The sequence below is a fragment of the Eucalyptus grandis genome, chromosome 6 (genome assembly GCF_016545825.1).
Source record: "Eucalyptus grandis isolate ANBG69807.140 chromosome 6, ASM1654582v1, whole genome shotgun sequence".
NCBI lineage: Eukaryota > Viridiplantae > Streptophyta > Magnoliopsida > Myrtales > Myrtaceae > Eucalyptus > Eucalyptus grandis.
In genome coordinates, this window is record NC_052617.1 from 18901990 (window position 1) to 18918338 (window position 16349).

General features: G+C 42.1%; 2 protein-coding genes across 2 annotated transcripts; both read right to left on the reverse strand.

The window, feature by feature from the left end:
* Positions 1-31: 31 nt before the first annotated feature.
* LOC104448757 (DNA-directed RNA polymerase II subunit RPB1) lies at positions 32-7043 on the reverse strand. Its single transcript, XM_039315674.1, is given in 12 exon segments — positions 32-3103; positions 3185-3443; positions 3658-3733; positions 3736-3943; positions 4046-4381; positions 4485-4626; positions 4728-4948; positions 5066-5227; positions 5388-5546; positions 5631-5974; positions 6542-6818; positions 6895-7043. Coding segments are annotated over 12 exon segments (5367 nt in total). The 5' UTR covers positions 7021-7043; the 3' UTR covers positions 32-46.
* Positions 7044-11921: 4878 nt separating this feature from the next.
* On the reverse strand, positions 11922-16112 carry LOC104448759 (sugar transporter ERD6-like 6). Its single transcript, XM_039314946.1, has 18 exons — positions 15921-16112; positions 15288-15350; positions 15104-15193; positions 14914-14973; positions 14751-14816; positions 14605-14670; positions 14448-14523; positions 13860-13924; positions 13674-13766; positions 13505-13585; positions 13328-13412; positions 13058-13104; positions 12889-12951; positions 12749-12808; positions 12575-12640; positions 12430-12489; positions 12131-12245; positions 11922-12034 (listed from the first exon to the last, which is right to left on the reverse strand). Exons 1-18 carry the CDS (start codon positions 16110-16112, stop codon positions 11922-11924), a joined length of 1461 nt encoding a protein of 486 aa, XP_039170880.1.
* Between the last annotated feature and the right edge of the window lie 237 nt (positions 16113-16349).

Sequence of the window (16349 nt, forward strand, 5' to 3'; positions counted from 1 at the left end):
CAAATAACGGCACGCGCCACGCATGCGGCGGTCGTCCGGCGAAGATTCATGCCGCCGGTGAAATGCCGCTGGCGGGGCTATACGCAGGCGATGTGGGGCTATAACCAGGAGAGGTTGGGCTGTAACTTGGAGGAGAGGGGATGGAGCTCTGGGAGAGAGGGCTATTAGTTGGAGAAGTAGGGCTATAATATGGCGAAGTGGGTGAATACGAAGGGCTTGCAGGAGAATACGCATGACTGGCTGGGCTATAAACAGGAGAACTGGGACTGTAGGTTGGAGATGTGGAGCTGTAAACCAGTGACGTCGCGCTGTATCCCGGCGACGAGGGACTGTATCCAGTAGAAGAAGGGATATAACCAGGAGAACTGGGACTGTAGTTTGGAGATGTGGGGCTGTAAACCAGTGACGTCGGGCTGTATACCGGCGACGAGGGACTGTATCCAGTAGAAGAAGGGATATAAACAGGAGAACTGGGACTGTAGTTTGGAGATGTGGGGCTGTAAACCAGTGACGTCGGGCTGTATCCCGGCGACGAGGGACTGTATCCAGTAGAAGAAGGGATATAAACAGGAGAACTAGGACTGTAGTTTGGAGATGTGGGGCTGTACCCAAGTGAAGTGGGGCGGTAACCTGGTGGCATCGGGGCGTATCCTGGCGACGAGGGCCTGTATCCGGTAGAAGGAGGGCTATACCCTGGAGATGAAGCAGGCGAGAAGGCCATACCACCAACATAGGGAGAGAACTGAGCATCTGTAGTTGGAGTGAGCCGGAGGTTTGGGCTCAGCAAATAACTTGGAGACATCACACCTCCATGGTAAGGAGTTCCAGAGATTGGTGAACGTGCCGGAGTCGTGCCGAAATCAAGGCCATCCATATAACTAGGCAGCTGAAGCTCGAAGGCATGCTTCGACATTTCATCATTGAGGTACAATGCGCAGTCTCCTGTGCCAATGGGTGCAAGCTGACCCAACATGATGTTCTCCGTCACGCCCTTCAGATAATCTGATTCGGCATAGACAGCAGCATCGAGAAGAATATCCACGGCTTCTTCAAATGAGCATCTCATCAGTGGCCCGGTACCATTTCGATTGATGCCATGACGTGTAATGGCCATCAAATGGCCTCGATAGGTCATGGTATCACACAAAATAGCCAGATGCCGGTAATTCACATAAGATCCGTCAAATGATATGACAACACGCAGTTCATCCAGTAAGGAGCGGCGAACTGCCTCGATACCAAGAACTTCAATGATTTCTATTAGATGATTGCTCGTCGTCTTTGTGGCATCAACTCCTTCATGACACATGACAGCTAAAAGGTTAACACCTTCAGTATCTAACATCCACTCGGTTTCTGGCTTGAAGCCATCATTCTCATTGAATTTGTTTATTTTTCCATTCTTGATAAACACCTTGTTAATATCTGGGATCCCTCGAAGAGCCATTTCTGTGAGCATGTTGCTCTCAATCTTCTTCAAGAAGACATCATCTTCTGCAGATTCATCATTGAGCTCCCTTTTCACAGCTTCATCATTCATGATACGAATGCGAAGAATGAGCTTATCGGCATTGTCATCACTGAATATACAGTTCAAATCATCATCAAATTCCAGATTGATCTTCCCTGCAATATCAGCCATGCTAAGCTTCTTATCCACCATCATTTCCCGATTCAACTCTATGCGAAGCAACCAAGGAGAGATCTTTTCAGGGGCGATCTCTTCATCCGGCATTTCATAGTAAGATTTGACAAAATCAACATCCTCTTCAATTATTGTGCTCGTGGGGTCTGGATCATACCACACTTCAGTGGCTTGGGTTACACTGCGGAGAGTAGTGTACTCCAAGGCACATTGAACACTCTTGGCACTTTCCTTCGTCTTGTTTACCTCAGGTTTCAGATAGACAGAGAGGGAGGGCGTCTTAATTTTTTTAGCAACGTTGATGATTTCTCTCAACCTAGGAACACCAAGAGTGACGTTCTTCGCACTCACGCCAGCGTAGTGGAAGGTATTGAGAGTCATCTGGGTGGCAGGCTCGCCGATAGACTGTGCAGCAACACAACCAATCATTTCCCCTGGAGCCACTAATGACTGCAAGAAACGTGATTCAATCTCACCAATCACCCAGTCAAAAGCTTCGCGAGTAAGCCGATACTCCTTCAACACTCTCTTGCTAGCAAAAGTGCTGCGAAGTAAGATATTGAAAAAGAGAGTCGCGTTCTTTTGAGCTTCAACACTCAATGGATCCTCACCGGTAACAACCTTAAGCCTCTCTTGAAGCTTATCAATAGCCTCCACAACCTCCAGGGGGTGAATATCCGAAGGCCTCCTTAAGTCAATTTTAAAAGTCTTCTGGGCATTCCAAATAATCCTCTTGAGGTTGACAGGTAATGGCCAAGTGTTATCACCTGTAGTTGCAATCTCTGTTCCAAGCTGGTATCTATCGGCTTCAAGTTTTTGAACTTCAGCCTCATAGACATCTCTCAATTCTACAATTGATCTCAGATCATCAGCGTTTTCAGGCAACATGTAATCAGGGTTCCAGGTTTCATCATCCATCTCATATCTGAAAACTCTATCAAATTCTGACTTCTTCATTTTCAAAGAGTCCAGTTTCTGTGATTCAATCCAGATGGCATCCATGCCGTCTTCACCATACAAAAACTGTATAACATCTCCCAAAGAGTTCCTAACCGTTCCATCATATTTGACCATAATATCCTCCATAGCCTTCACTAATCGCCTCTGGATATATCCAGTCTCAGAAGTCTTGACAGCAGTATCAATCAGACCTTCCCTACCACCCATAGCATGGAAAAAGAACTCCTGTGGAGTCAACCCACGAAGATACGAGTTCTCGACAAATCCACAACTTTCTGGCCCATAATCATCTTTTGTGAAATGGGGCAGAGTTCGATCGATGAATCCAAACGGGATCCGCTTACCCTCAACATTCTGCTGACCAACACAAGCAGTCATCTGAGAAATATTGATGAAACTTCCCTTAGATCCAGCAGTAACCATTGCTTTGAGATTGTTACTCTCAGATAAACTCTTTTGGGCACTACTTCCAGCATCATCTCGAGCCTTGTTCAACACCTGAAAGATCACAAGTATGTCATTGTTTGACTTATAGAGCCTGAAAAGAGAAGAATGTGGGTGGGGGAAAAATATACAGACCTGATTCACTTTGTTTTCAAAGGATTCCATCATTGTTCGTCCAGGTTCTGGCTCTAACTTATTCTCCTGAGTTTCTTTTATAAGCCTTTTCACTTCATCTTTAGCTGAAGAAATGGCCTCATTAATTTTTTCCATTGTTGCGGCATCAGCAATTGTATCTCCAATGCCAATGCTGAAACCATTCTGCAAAAGCCAATAGTTGACAAGCCACTGAGTATGTCCCAAGAATTTCTGGGCTGCATCTGGGCCAACCTCTTCCCTGTACAGACAAATATTGCAATCAGTACTAAAGAACTAGCCAGCCGAGTCTTCAGAGACGTTCTACCGTGGACGAAAGAAGGGAATTTAAGTATCCTGAACACAAATGATATAGTTAATCCAAGTTCCAATAATTTTCACGCGGGTAGAAATTTTCAAAGAGAATTCATCTGCCATTGAATCATCCAGCTGAAACAAAAGTTGAGAGTTCGTACCAGATGACGTGAATGAGACTTCCCGTAGATGTCCCAAGTGTCTTCTTGCAAAGAGTTCCCGAAAGTAACTCCCCTTCTCAATTCGAACTTGAGTATCTCCTGGAGTTATAAATCCTGGTTCAGACTCCGAGTGCCATGCTGAATTTCTCAAGAGATTGATCTGCTTGGGTATGATGAGATTGAACACTTGCTTTCCTGTCCAAAGAGGCCTGGGCTTCAAAATAGCAGGAGTGGGAACTTTCCCATCAAAATCCTCCCACCACATCAAGACGTTCATAAAAACATCCTGTGAGAAAAAAAGGCCAAGGAGTTCCAAAGTCAAACTCAAACAGAAAAAGAAAATACTGATAAATTTGCAAAACTATCACGAGGCATTCTGCAAAATCACCTTCTCAATAAAAGTATCCCTCTTTGTGATTTTACGACAACCTAGGAGTGCATCCTGGACAATTCCCATCACTGGTCTATTACTTTGAGGCGAAACAATACACTTAGGCACCATCATCAGCTCCATAACTTCTGCTCTGGTTTCAAAAGACTGAGGCACGTGCATATTCATTTCATCTCCATCAAAATCAGCATTGTATGGTGAAGTTACAGATAAATTTAGACGAAAAGCCGAGTATGGCATGAGCTTAATTCTGTGACCCATTATAGACATTTTATGAAGACTAGGCTGGCGATTGAATAGCACAACGTCTCCATCATTCAAGTGTCGCTCCACCTGAAAAAGAGTGTTTCAAGTTAGATAAGCTGTTTAAATGGCAAAATCCTTCTTACTCATCAAAAACAAAAACCATGAAGAAGAACAAGGATAAGGAGGGTGCCTTGTAGCCTAGTTCCAAATGATGATCGCTACTTTTCTTCAAATAGCGGAGATCGAGTCTCTGTCCGTCATCCCTTATAATATATTTAGCCCCAGTTTTACCAGGTGGCGGATGAGGCCCATATTCAACAAGCTCCTTCAACCTGTTTTAAGATAAAAAGTTTATATAGAAGTACGAGGAGGAGGAGGAGGAGGAGGAGGAGGCAAAGAAGAATGGCGAAGAAGAATGGCTAAGTTCATGAACCTCTCAATGTTATAAGGAGTCACGGTTTCTGGAAATGTAAGATTCAAGGCAATACTCCAAGGGACGCCAAGTTCATCAATATTAATAGTTGGATCAGGTGTAATGACTGTTCGAGCGGAAAAGTTGACTCTTTTTCCCATGAGATTCCCTCTTATCCGGCCTTCCTTTGCCTTAAGCCTGCTGCAGATTGACTTAATAGGTCTCCCAGACCGTTGGGTAGCCTGAGAAGCAATAGAAGAATTGCATGCATAAGTACCTTTGACACTTGAGGCATGATACAGTATACAAAATTATTTCCATCTACAGATTCTACAAATGTCTTAAAAGAGTCAGCAGACCCTTGGCTGCCCAGGCAACTCGTTGTCAAAGTATGTAGCGATGTGGAATTGCAGCAACTGTGCAAACTCCAATATGATATGTGCTGGTGCACCATTCCTCTCCTGTCGCCTTAGATTCTCATTATGTCTTATAATCGTTGCCAATTGATGCGTCAGATCATCCTGTATATGAAAATGGGAAAGATCTAAGGTATATCCTCTCGTTTGCATAAGAGTTAAAACACATCAAGTCGATTCCAACAGAAAATCCAGAAAAAAGAGGAAGCTAAATATTAGATAATTCTATATACGGAAGCCAGAAAAACAAGGAAGAAATGCTTGCCTCACTCCTGGAAGAGGTGTCCATCATCACAGAGGGCCTCACAGGAGGTGGAGGAATAGGTAGAACTTGTAAAATCATCCATTCCGGACGAGCATATTTCGGGTTCAGGCCTAGCAGCCAGCAGTCTTCATCGCTTATTCTCTTGAGGACACCAAGTACCTAATTTTCATAATGACACAGTCTTTAAAGCTTGTCAAAGTTAAGAGAAAAAATCAGTTCTGTTCGTGCAAATGAAACTATTACCCTTTCAGCAGGTAATGTCTGTTTCCTTTCCACCGGTTCACGAAGCTGATCCTGATCATCATTTTCCTTCCGCCGGGCCTTATACTCTGCTATCATTTTCATTCCTTCAATAGTAAGCTTCGGCTGCTGGGCTCCACATCCGCCACGACTCTTTTTCACTGGCTCTTCCGAGCCTCGACCTTGTACATCAATCTCATCTCCACCTTCACATTTCGATTTGTTTTTACACGCATCTAGTATCTTCTTAAGCCGATTTTTAGGATTTGTTATTCGAAGGGCCTGTTTGAACTTGTGGTCTTCCTGCAAGAAGTCCGAAATGTAAGCACCAATTACCATGACACAAGCTCGTATTTTCTGTGAGTTCATATGTTAGAAACACCATCAGGTTGGCATCAGGAGTGGTGTGAAAGCAACTATTCATCCGTATAAATAACTGCACTCAACCCTGATTTGTTCAAAACTCTCCCATTAAATAAAATTATGCAGTATCAGCAGCAGAATCAAACTGAGAGGTCTACATCAACAAAGCTCAGTCCCGTTCAAAGGTTCAGAAGACAAGAAAGCTCCTCAGCTAATTCTTACATGCACATAGAGTTACTTCCAGGTCAAGAAATAGTTTCCACCCGCCCCCGAATCAATTGGGAAAAAAAAAGATGAAGAATAAGTCGCAATTGGAATTTCAGCATTGAAAGTTCAGGAATACCATTTCTACTTGCAAGTCCAATCCCTACAAATCCCAAGAATATAAAAGTAAGTTTCACATTACCTAGTATTCCATGATTGGATCCACACATATTTGGTAAAAAGAGTGCGGGAGATTTTGTGAAACTACTGCCAACTCTTCTAGAAATTTAAATTAAATTTAAAGCGGATTTATAAGTTATATATTATGACGGAGGCGTGATTAATACGCCTCGCAAGTACCTCATCCACGAGTATCTTGGAGCAACTGAAGCAAACGCAGCGCATGATACTCAACACGGTCTTCATGAACCCGATATGAAACATCGGCTCCGCCAGCTCCAGGTGGCCAAAGTGCCCGGGGCACTCGGCCATGTTCGCCATGCACGTCTCGCACTTCAACTTCCTATCCACCGTGCCGAGGCGGGGATCGCTGAGCCCGCCGAGCTTCGGCTTGCCCCTCTCCATCGACTCGCCGTGCTCGATCCGCACCACCGACATTTGCCTCTGCACAGCCAACGCAAACAGGACGAACCAGCCACGGTCAGAACACGCACGCACACACGGAAACCCCCGGAACCACGGGCCCCGAAAACAAACGACGGAGGGAGGCGGGGGGAATTACGATCTCGTCGGGGCAAAGGATGCCGAACTGGACCGTCCGGACCTTGGCGACCTCCGCCGGCGAGAAAGGGAACCGGATATCCATGGCCGATCCGACTCCGGCACACGCTCGATCGCCTAGGGTTTTCACAATCGTGCTAAAAGATTCGAACTGAGGAAGAATTCAGGGTGCGATTCAATTCGAGTTCCGATTAATTCGTTCGTTCTTGATGTTTTCTCTTTTTTAAATTTTGGATTTTGACTGTTGCAGTTGTTGCAGTCAGAAGAAGAAGCAGCAGCAGCAGCAGACCGTTCTCTGATCTCCTCCTCCGCAGAAATTCCCCGTCGCAGAGAGAGACTTGCGAAATGTCCCAAATCCGGGGGCCGAGGGGGTATTTATAGAGGAAGATGCTACCTTCGGCTTCCAGGAAACCGCCCTAGCTGGGCCTGTCAGAATTTTAAGCCCATATAATTTATTTTTTTTCGAAAGTCTCTTTTTATTATTATTATTTTTGTATAGGTACAAACTCAGGGCCCATTTAAAGTGGGCTTCAGTACAGAGAAAGCCCAATAGTTCACCGGCGAGAGGAGAAAATCCAATTGACCGGGGCGATCCCCTTCGCCGAGCTTTCGCAATCCAATCAGCAACAGTTGGATGCTAGTAGGTCCAAGCCTTCAACGACAAGTGCTTGTATTGCCCATTAGTTTGTCTTTCTTGGGTCAAACTTCTCACGATACTTGATCTAAGTACTTTAATCCAATTGGAAGCATAGAGCAGTCTAACTTTACGAAAAGAGTTACGTTCCTTCTAAGGCCCTGTTTGGTTCAGCATTTGGAATGCTCATTTGGGCTCTAAAGTCCCTTGGCCAAATGTAAAGGTGTTTAGTTCCTTTTTTTGCGCGACTTTGGCGAGATGCAATTATATCTCCAAGTGACTCTAAGGGCCTTTAGCCCAATGCAGCTCTTGAGGTCCTTTGGAAAGTTACATCTTCGAAATGCAACTTCTGGTATTATTCATCTCTCCGGTGGAAAAGCCGATCGGCCACCTGAATAAAAATAAATATAAACATATCTATTTTTTTATATTTTATGTTTAATAAATATATATTTATAAACAAATATAATATATATATTTTTATATATTTTATATAGATATAAACATATCTATTTTTTCTCCGATTGTTTTTATATAAACATATCTATTATATATATATATAATGTTTAATAAATATATTTTATGTTTATATTTTTATTTAGGCAATTCGACCGCCTTGATTTGGCGGTCTCGGGTGGTCGGACTTCAAAAAAAAAAATATAAACATATTTTTTTCTTTTTAATTTAATAAAATTTAATTACAAACGCAAATTTTACCAAAAAGTATTTTGGCCAAAGTTATTTTTCAATACAAATTTTACCAAACGATATTTGCATTTCGGAAAACCCCTTCACCCAAAGATATTTGCATTTCTACAAATGCATTTCCCAAAAGCCGAACCAAACGGGCCCTAAGTAAGAGAAAATTTAGGGTTTCAATGAACCAAGCCGGAGAAGCCAATGCCATCTTGGAGAAGCCAAATGAAGCTTTGTGGGTTATGAGATAAAATTTAATTGAATAAATGTATTTGATTGATATCTTGCGTAGAGATAATTCAGATTATTGGACTGATTTTATGCGATCAGAAAGGAGCCACAAGACATATTTCTTTCAAGATGGGAATGACTTAAAACTCACAAATATAGAACTACCGAGAAAAGAATATGATTTTTTAAAATTTCAACGTTATGGAGTGGTTTTCTAAATCAGTTAAGTACACACACAATCCTTCAATATCAGCAACGTAAAATAATGAGCGAGAATCATGCCCCGTTTTCAAAGATTGAAGGGATAATATAAACCCCAACTACTTAACAATTATTTCGGCACCCTAGAGCAATTTAGAGAGCATTGAGAAAATCAGAAGGCCTCGGGTTAGCTCGGTCAGCCAGTCGACTTGGTTTGACTCGACCTGGTCCGGCCCACTATTGTCCAAGAAATACCGTACTTTTTTTTTTTTGCTTTGCTTTTGCATTCACATTGCTCGGATAGGGAAAAGATAGCTATAGATTTAACCAATCACCTCATAGGAAAATTAGCCTCGGTGTGATCATTCACTAACTAAAGAATTCACTTTTACAATCCAACCTCCTAAATCCTTAGCTTTAACTACCAGAAGTTGCCTCAGTGGTCACCCTTCCCACCCTTCCCACATAGGAAGGGGAATGTGGGGGTTTAAATCTTTATCTTCCTTAGGAAGGATTAGGGTGAGGACGATTAGTTTCTGATGTGGGTTTTGACTCTTACGTCTTGCAAATAAATTGAGCAAATGTTTGAGAGTGAGTTGAAAATTAGTGTAGGATTGACAAAAAAAAAATCCCTAAGATTTAATCCAATGTAATTAATGGACTTAATTAAAATGCTATAAATATTTATATGCAATTTAATTGATGTTTTTTATTAGACATCAGGATTGATCCCTATTTTCTTTTTTTAAGCAATGAATGCATAGATGGGTCATCAATATTATGGTCAACTAAATAAACTAGTAAATTAAATAAGGGCCTATAGAGATGATATCACTGGTAACACTCACCTACCAGAAAATACAATAAGATTTTAATGGTCGACACCTAAGCGAATGTGCTCACTCGAGGTCGACCAGAATATGCCTTCCAAAATATCGCGCATGCTGTCGGGAGAGGCCAAGTTGCGTGTATCCTCTATGAATTTGAGGAAACCATAACGAAAAGAAGCTTCAATCGAGGACGAAGAACAGTGACTAGGGTTTTTACAACTTCAATTCAGAGAGAGGGAGAAAGATGAACTTTTTCTTCAAGGTGTGAACTCTTGAGGCTAGTGGCACGGGTCTTTAATCTCTTTTTTTCACTTGCAAATCACAAATGTGAAGTGCCGAACATGTTATCTTGGGGCCTTGAGTTGATGTATAGGGCATTAGGGAAATATTTAGATTCAATTAATCATGTGTACTTGGGTTTCTGCAATCCCTATCCTGGTGGAATGATGAGCTTGCGCAAGCAGAGATCGAGTATGTTTGGCGCTTGACTTAAGTACTCAAAGATCGAGTCTGCGTGGCACTTCTCTCTTTGGAGTTTCTATTCCTAATTTGATTGGATTAATCCCGTTTGGTTCGATTTCGGTGAAATAGCTTTGCATTTTCTCCAAATATCTTTGAATGAAAGGGTATTTGGTGAAAGGAATAGTGTTTAGATACTCATATTGGTGTATATTTTGTAGAGCAACTTTGAGGTGAAAAGAAAAAGGAAAAAGAAGAAGAAGAGAAAAACGGAGAGGGTGAGCATGGGTAGAGGCTAGGACTAGGCCCACTTCAACCTTAGGCCACCGGGGGCAACTGTTAGCCAAGGTTGCTCGAACCTTGGTGAGGCGACCCGACAAGTTGAAGAGGCTTCACCAACGACCAATAACATCAATTCTAGGGTTTCTGATTTGGAGATTTGCAACGTGGGAGCTCCAACGGCAACTAATCCGACAAACCATGTGAGCCCTCTGACCGTCTGCAACCCAAGAGACGATCGTCGGGGATGCTTGACGGTAAGGATGCGTGACATTGAGGTTGCACGACCGCGGTCAAAGGCCAAATCTGGATTTCTCGACCTCGACCTCGACTTCAACCAACAACAGCTCTGGCAAAGATAGTAGCTCAGCGACATGCGTGACCCTCGATCTCAACCTCGATGATGGCGACCTTGAGTTGGACCCTATCTATTGGGCTTTCAACTTTCCCATTGCTAACATTTGGCCAATGGAGTCCTAAAAATACTTGCTTAACACCTTATATTTTCTTCGAGGGGCTTTGAGCCCCCCAAACCTTTTAGGAAGGCTAAACCAAATGGTTGATAGGATGAAAAGTAAAAAAATTATTTAATTTCTTAAATACGAAATTTTTGGTATTCTAGTCAACTAAAGTTATTTTTCATGGAGTAAGAGTTTTATGATAAAATATTTTCCTCCAAAACAGCATAGCGTAATCCAAGATAGCTATGTATTGAGGCTCGTTTGAAAGATAAACATGATCTACATTGTTTCAATTATTGATATATCCATAATCATGAACATGAAAATAAGAACACGACTAAGATCACAATTTCGAGTAAATGAAAAAGAATATTAGTAAATTAAATTATCAATTATTTTTTTAAGAAGGAAATATTATCTATCATCTATTCAAGAATTTTATACTCATTTGAAAACTTCAAATCATGTAAGTATTTTCTTGAAGGACGCGTTTAAGATCTTTGAATCAAGAGAGAGGATACACTCACCTTGAACGACGGGTACTCGTAGCAAAAGGATGGTCATTGCCCTTGAATGAGATTGTGCCATGTATTCAATGATTGGTAAATGGCTTGTAGTTGGTTGCAATGCGGTAAAGTCCAATAAAGTTTAAGAAAAAACATTGATCTTGCACGATTCACACTCCAAAGCAATTGAGAAAAAACTCGTTTGTATAAATATATAGAGACAAAACTCTCTCAAACATGATACTTCAAAATCCTGTCAGTCGGGGCATGAATAAAAGATTTTACCGCCCTCCTATCTTATCCTCATTTTCATAGCTGGGAACTAAAATAACCCAAATTGTGGTCCTCATCTTCCTAGGGAAACAATCAATAATATCTTTCTTCCTTTCAGCTGGTGAAAGATGATGTTGTTTAAGGATTAATATTATGCTCAAATAACTGTTAAATGAAAAGGAAAGAAAGAAAAAAAGAAAAAACAAGTTATTGGCTCAGAGAAAGTAGTCAAGTGGCCAGATGGATGACACAATTTGCAGAGGCAAGAATGGAGGCTAAGAAGGAATAAAAAGAAGATCTTTTATGATACGATCAGGAGCCAGAGTGCATTTCCCCTTGGCAAAACATAATGGCTTTCTCATGACGTGGAAATCCAAAATTACAGTAGTAGAAAAGGGCGGAAACGGAGCAGAACGTCATCTGAAGGACAATTGGATTTCTTCCAGGGTTCTTCCTCTTGTCTCAGGGACCAAGAGACACACAAATGCCAGAGTGAAGGCGCTCACAAGGGTATAGATGGTGAAGGTACCTAAATACAAGTGAGATTGCCATGGGAGATCAGTTATAAATTTCACCTAATTTCAGGGAGGGAAAGTTTTAGTAGTATTTGCTCAGAGAAAGAGACCTGCAGCACTCCAACGCAGGAGCAAGTTTGCTGTCATGGTGACAAGCCAGGCAACAAACCAGTTAGCAAGCGTGGCTGTGCTTCCACCAAGTCCCTTGATGTTCATTGGAAGGATCTACAAACAATCAAAACAGATATTAGAAAGTAGATAGTGACAAACCCAATTCATGATGTTGGAACATGAATCTTTATGCTCGGCTGAAACCCATCATACAAATAGTCAAACAAATTCGGTAGGTTTGGTTACTGCAAGTGAATTGCTGGTGTTTGATGCTTATGCAACATGGGACGAGCCTCACCTCAGACATTACAACCCACGGGATGGATCCAATGCCAAGCGAGAATGAAGCTCCGAAGCCCTGAAAAGGGTAGGGCAAGTATAATAAGATGGAATAGGGATGTAACTGAGTGTCGCATGCCTAAGTTTCGAGATTTTGAGCGTACCACAACTCCGATGACTGATGCAATCCCAAGAGCAGCATACATATCAGAGCCATCCGGTACAAAACCCTGAAACCATTCAATGAGACGCAAAATGTTGATTGAGAACACTCAACCGTTACCAAATGTGTTTTAGGTTTTGGAGAGCATTATCTGAATTTAATCTGAATTCAATACCTTCAGATGGAATGCCAATGCAACTGTGAGGAGGCTAGCGGTCATTCCAGAGCTAGAAACCTGTACGATGAATAATCTGTTTAGATTGTTTTCTTGAAAACTATGCAATCACTAAGTCTAGAAACCATTCTCAAACTCACAATGAGGAGGACCCGGCGACCTGCTCGATCTGCCAACCAAGTACTAATTCCAGTGGCTACAACCTAAACAACACAGAGTACTCGCTATCACCATGCCCTGGACACATGATTCATGACTGACATTTAAAACAGATACTATCCACTTCACAAGGAGTACTTTGAGCTTTACCTGAATAGCACCGAGTCCAAATGTTGCTGTATTGGTCGATGAAACCCCTGTTGATGATTACACCAAACCAAAACGTTCACGTCATGTCAGCAATTTAAAAAAAGAAAGAGAGAGAGAGAACTGTTCGAGTGCAATTAGTTGCTTTTATGAATTAAGAGGATTGAACATAACATTACAAGAAATCTCAGTCGATTTTCCTTTAATATGATCTGGAATTGGAGTAACTACTTTGAGGGGCTCCTACAAGAGCCTGCTAAATTTGAGCATTACCTGCACCTTGAAAAATGATACTCGAATAGAAGAGAACACCATTTATTCCACTAAGCTGTTGGAGACCTAGTAATCCTATTCCAATCTGCAGATTTTAATTTGCAGATTGGTCCGTGATTAGCATTACCTGTCAAACATGCCGACTGAGACAGAGAAAAAAAGAAGAAGGAATAATACCGTCAAAGGAAACCAATATCTTTTCCGTTTAAGCTCTGCAAATCGAATTGCAGTTCTTTTGCTACTCGAGGCTACAGATCTCTGCAGAACGCACATTTTGAAGGAATTACTAAATCCTGGAAAAATTATTTTGTAGCATGTATACAGACCAATTGTTTGAAAATTTTACCTTTATCTCATTTAATTCACTACTGATATCAGCGTCAAAACCTCGGAGAACTTGCAAGGAAGCCTCACAATCCTCGGTCATGCCCATTTTTGCCTGAATAATTAAGAGGAATATAGAATGAGGATAAATATGATATTAAAATATTAGAATAAGAACATCTGGGGCTGTGCACTATAAGAAGTTTACCAGCCACCGAGGAGATTCCGGAATGAAAAACAGACCAGGTATCAGTAAAAGGCAAGGTAAAGTTCCTGGACAATACAAGAAAATGAAGTTTTCATCTCGTCGTGATGCTTGTTCTGAGATGTTTCAATAACCTCTCGACATCAAGCTTAAGATACTACTGACAATCGCCATCCAAAGGAAAACACTAATTAATGTCAATAAGTTTGGTGTCAGCGACCTAATCAAGTTTAAATTTCAGCTTAGTAAAGTTATACAGAAGTTTCCGCAACCCAAATGTTCGTAATACAAGTAGAGAGTTGAGAATGGACTTATAAAGCAAAGTAATTACAAAATTAACAGAAGAAATCTACATGATTGCTTTATACATGGGATACACAGTTCTTGATTGTTAATCATTTTGGAAGTTCAGCGTTGGCAATCTTTACTTATATGCAGTTTGTTATACCAGCAGAGAATCACATGCCGAGATTAAGCAAATGATCAGCTTTGCAATTAGAATCACCTATTTGATTGATCCCTGCAAGGAACGAGACCACTAAAAAGCAAGCAAGCAAACTAATAACGCGAGTCACATGAGAGGTAGAGTACCTATAACTGCGAGCGGCCTCCACTGAACGAAAAACCCCAGCACATAAGCAAGCATTATTCCAATAGTCACACAGAGCTGTACCGAGTAACACATAGATTCAGTACCAGTTCTCATTGTAAAGAGTTTTGAGGTTTGATTGCTGCTTATAGAATTCACCTGATTCACTGATCCCAAGCTTCCCCTCATGTTCTGGGGTGCTATCTCGGATATGTATATGGGAACCTAAATATCATCTAAGTTCAGCAGATGGCCAAGGAAAATGAACAAGCAAAGAAGGATTGGACGAGGTTCAGAAATCGTACCGTGTATGATATAACCCCCACACCAAAACCTTCCAGCAGTCTTCCCAAATAGAGGAAAGAGTAATCCTGAACAGACAAAAGACATGAGGTGTTTATCTTACAATGTATTTTGCACAAGACATGAGCCGATTCTGGAGGTCTTGGGATGATAAGGAAAACTCACTTTGGCGAAGGATATGGCCAGCCATCCGAGGATGTTGGGAATTGCAGCAATCATCAAAGACTGTAGTATTGAAGGCAGAAATTATGGAAACATAGCCAATTCAACTTGAAAAGATAAACAAGATAAACAAGAAAATCGAAAGAGCATTCTTGATCATCCTTTATAAGAGACAAACTGAATTCTTGCCTACCCCTTTTCTTCCAATGTATTCGGAAATCTGACCACTTGCTATAGCCCCAACCATCGCGCCGACATTGGATAAAGAGCCGAACACAGAGAACTACGAACCGCAAAATTTACCAGTGAGGATGATGAAACTAAGGGCAGCAAGCAAAGGAGAGAAGCGATCCTTAACAGACATATGAATGCAATACCTCGGAGACAGAGAGCCCGAGATCCTGTGTGATTGCGGCTTGGCAAGGCGAAGAATAACCAGACTGTCAGCAAAATAAAGGAATCAACAACAGATCATGTCCCCAAGAAAAATGAAAACTGGACTAATTTTTCCGAGTTTACATCCTTGATTATGTATGCTGGTTATGTTCGTCCTCCTTTGCCTTAAGGTTAACTATGGTGGAGGCAGAATTCATGTAGTACCCAACAAATTCATCACGGCAATCGCTGAGTGTAAAAAGAGAAAAAGCCTACGAATCAACCTATGTATTTCGCATGGCACAGCGGGTCGCACAACGGTAATTCAACAGCCTATTTTCATTTTCCTGATGAATTTCAAGCACCATTGTCCTGAGAAATCAAATAGACCACTAATGCACGCATCGTTTCCTAGTTCCTCTGTCCCACGTTGTAATCCTTTGGGTCATATCATCTGAACAAGTCATTCAAACGCACGCGCAAGAGGAAAACGAGAAAGACTTCTGATGTATCCATAAGGATGGCTTTGCGAGACTCTCGCACGTATACATAGTCACGTATCCGTGCATCTCCACATCAAACGCATAAAGCGAACGAAAGACATGGACAAAAAGGGGGACGGAGGCGGTGGTTACGGTGAATCCGAATTGGATAGGACCGAGGGCGACAATGAGAACGCAGGCGACGACCGAGACGGCGGACTCGCGGATATACTGGGAAGACCCCGCGATGACGGACTGCCTCGAGCCGAGGCGGTACCAGCTGCCCGTGTTGAGGAAGGGCTTCCTGAGATCCCTCGACTCGTCATTTTCCTCCCGGAAGCTCATCTCTCCGTCCCTCTCCCCGCCGCCAAACCCAAAGATCAGAATCTACACGCGAATTCTCCGGTGCAGAGACAGAGGGAGAGGGAGGGAACGAGGGGACATCAAAGATGATGACGATGTGGAAAAACCCAAGAATAGCTAGGATGGGATCGAGGCATTGGAATGGAAGAACGAATGATCCCGGAGTTTCCGGGAGGGCGTGTTTCTCGTCTGTGAATGACTAAGACGACGCTGCATGGT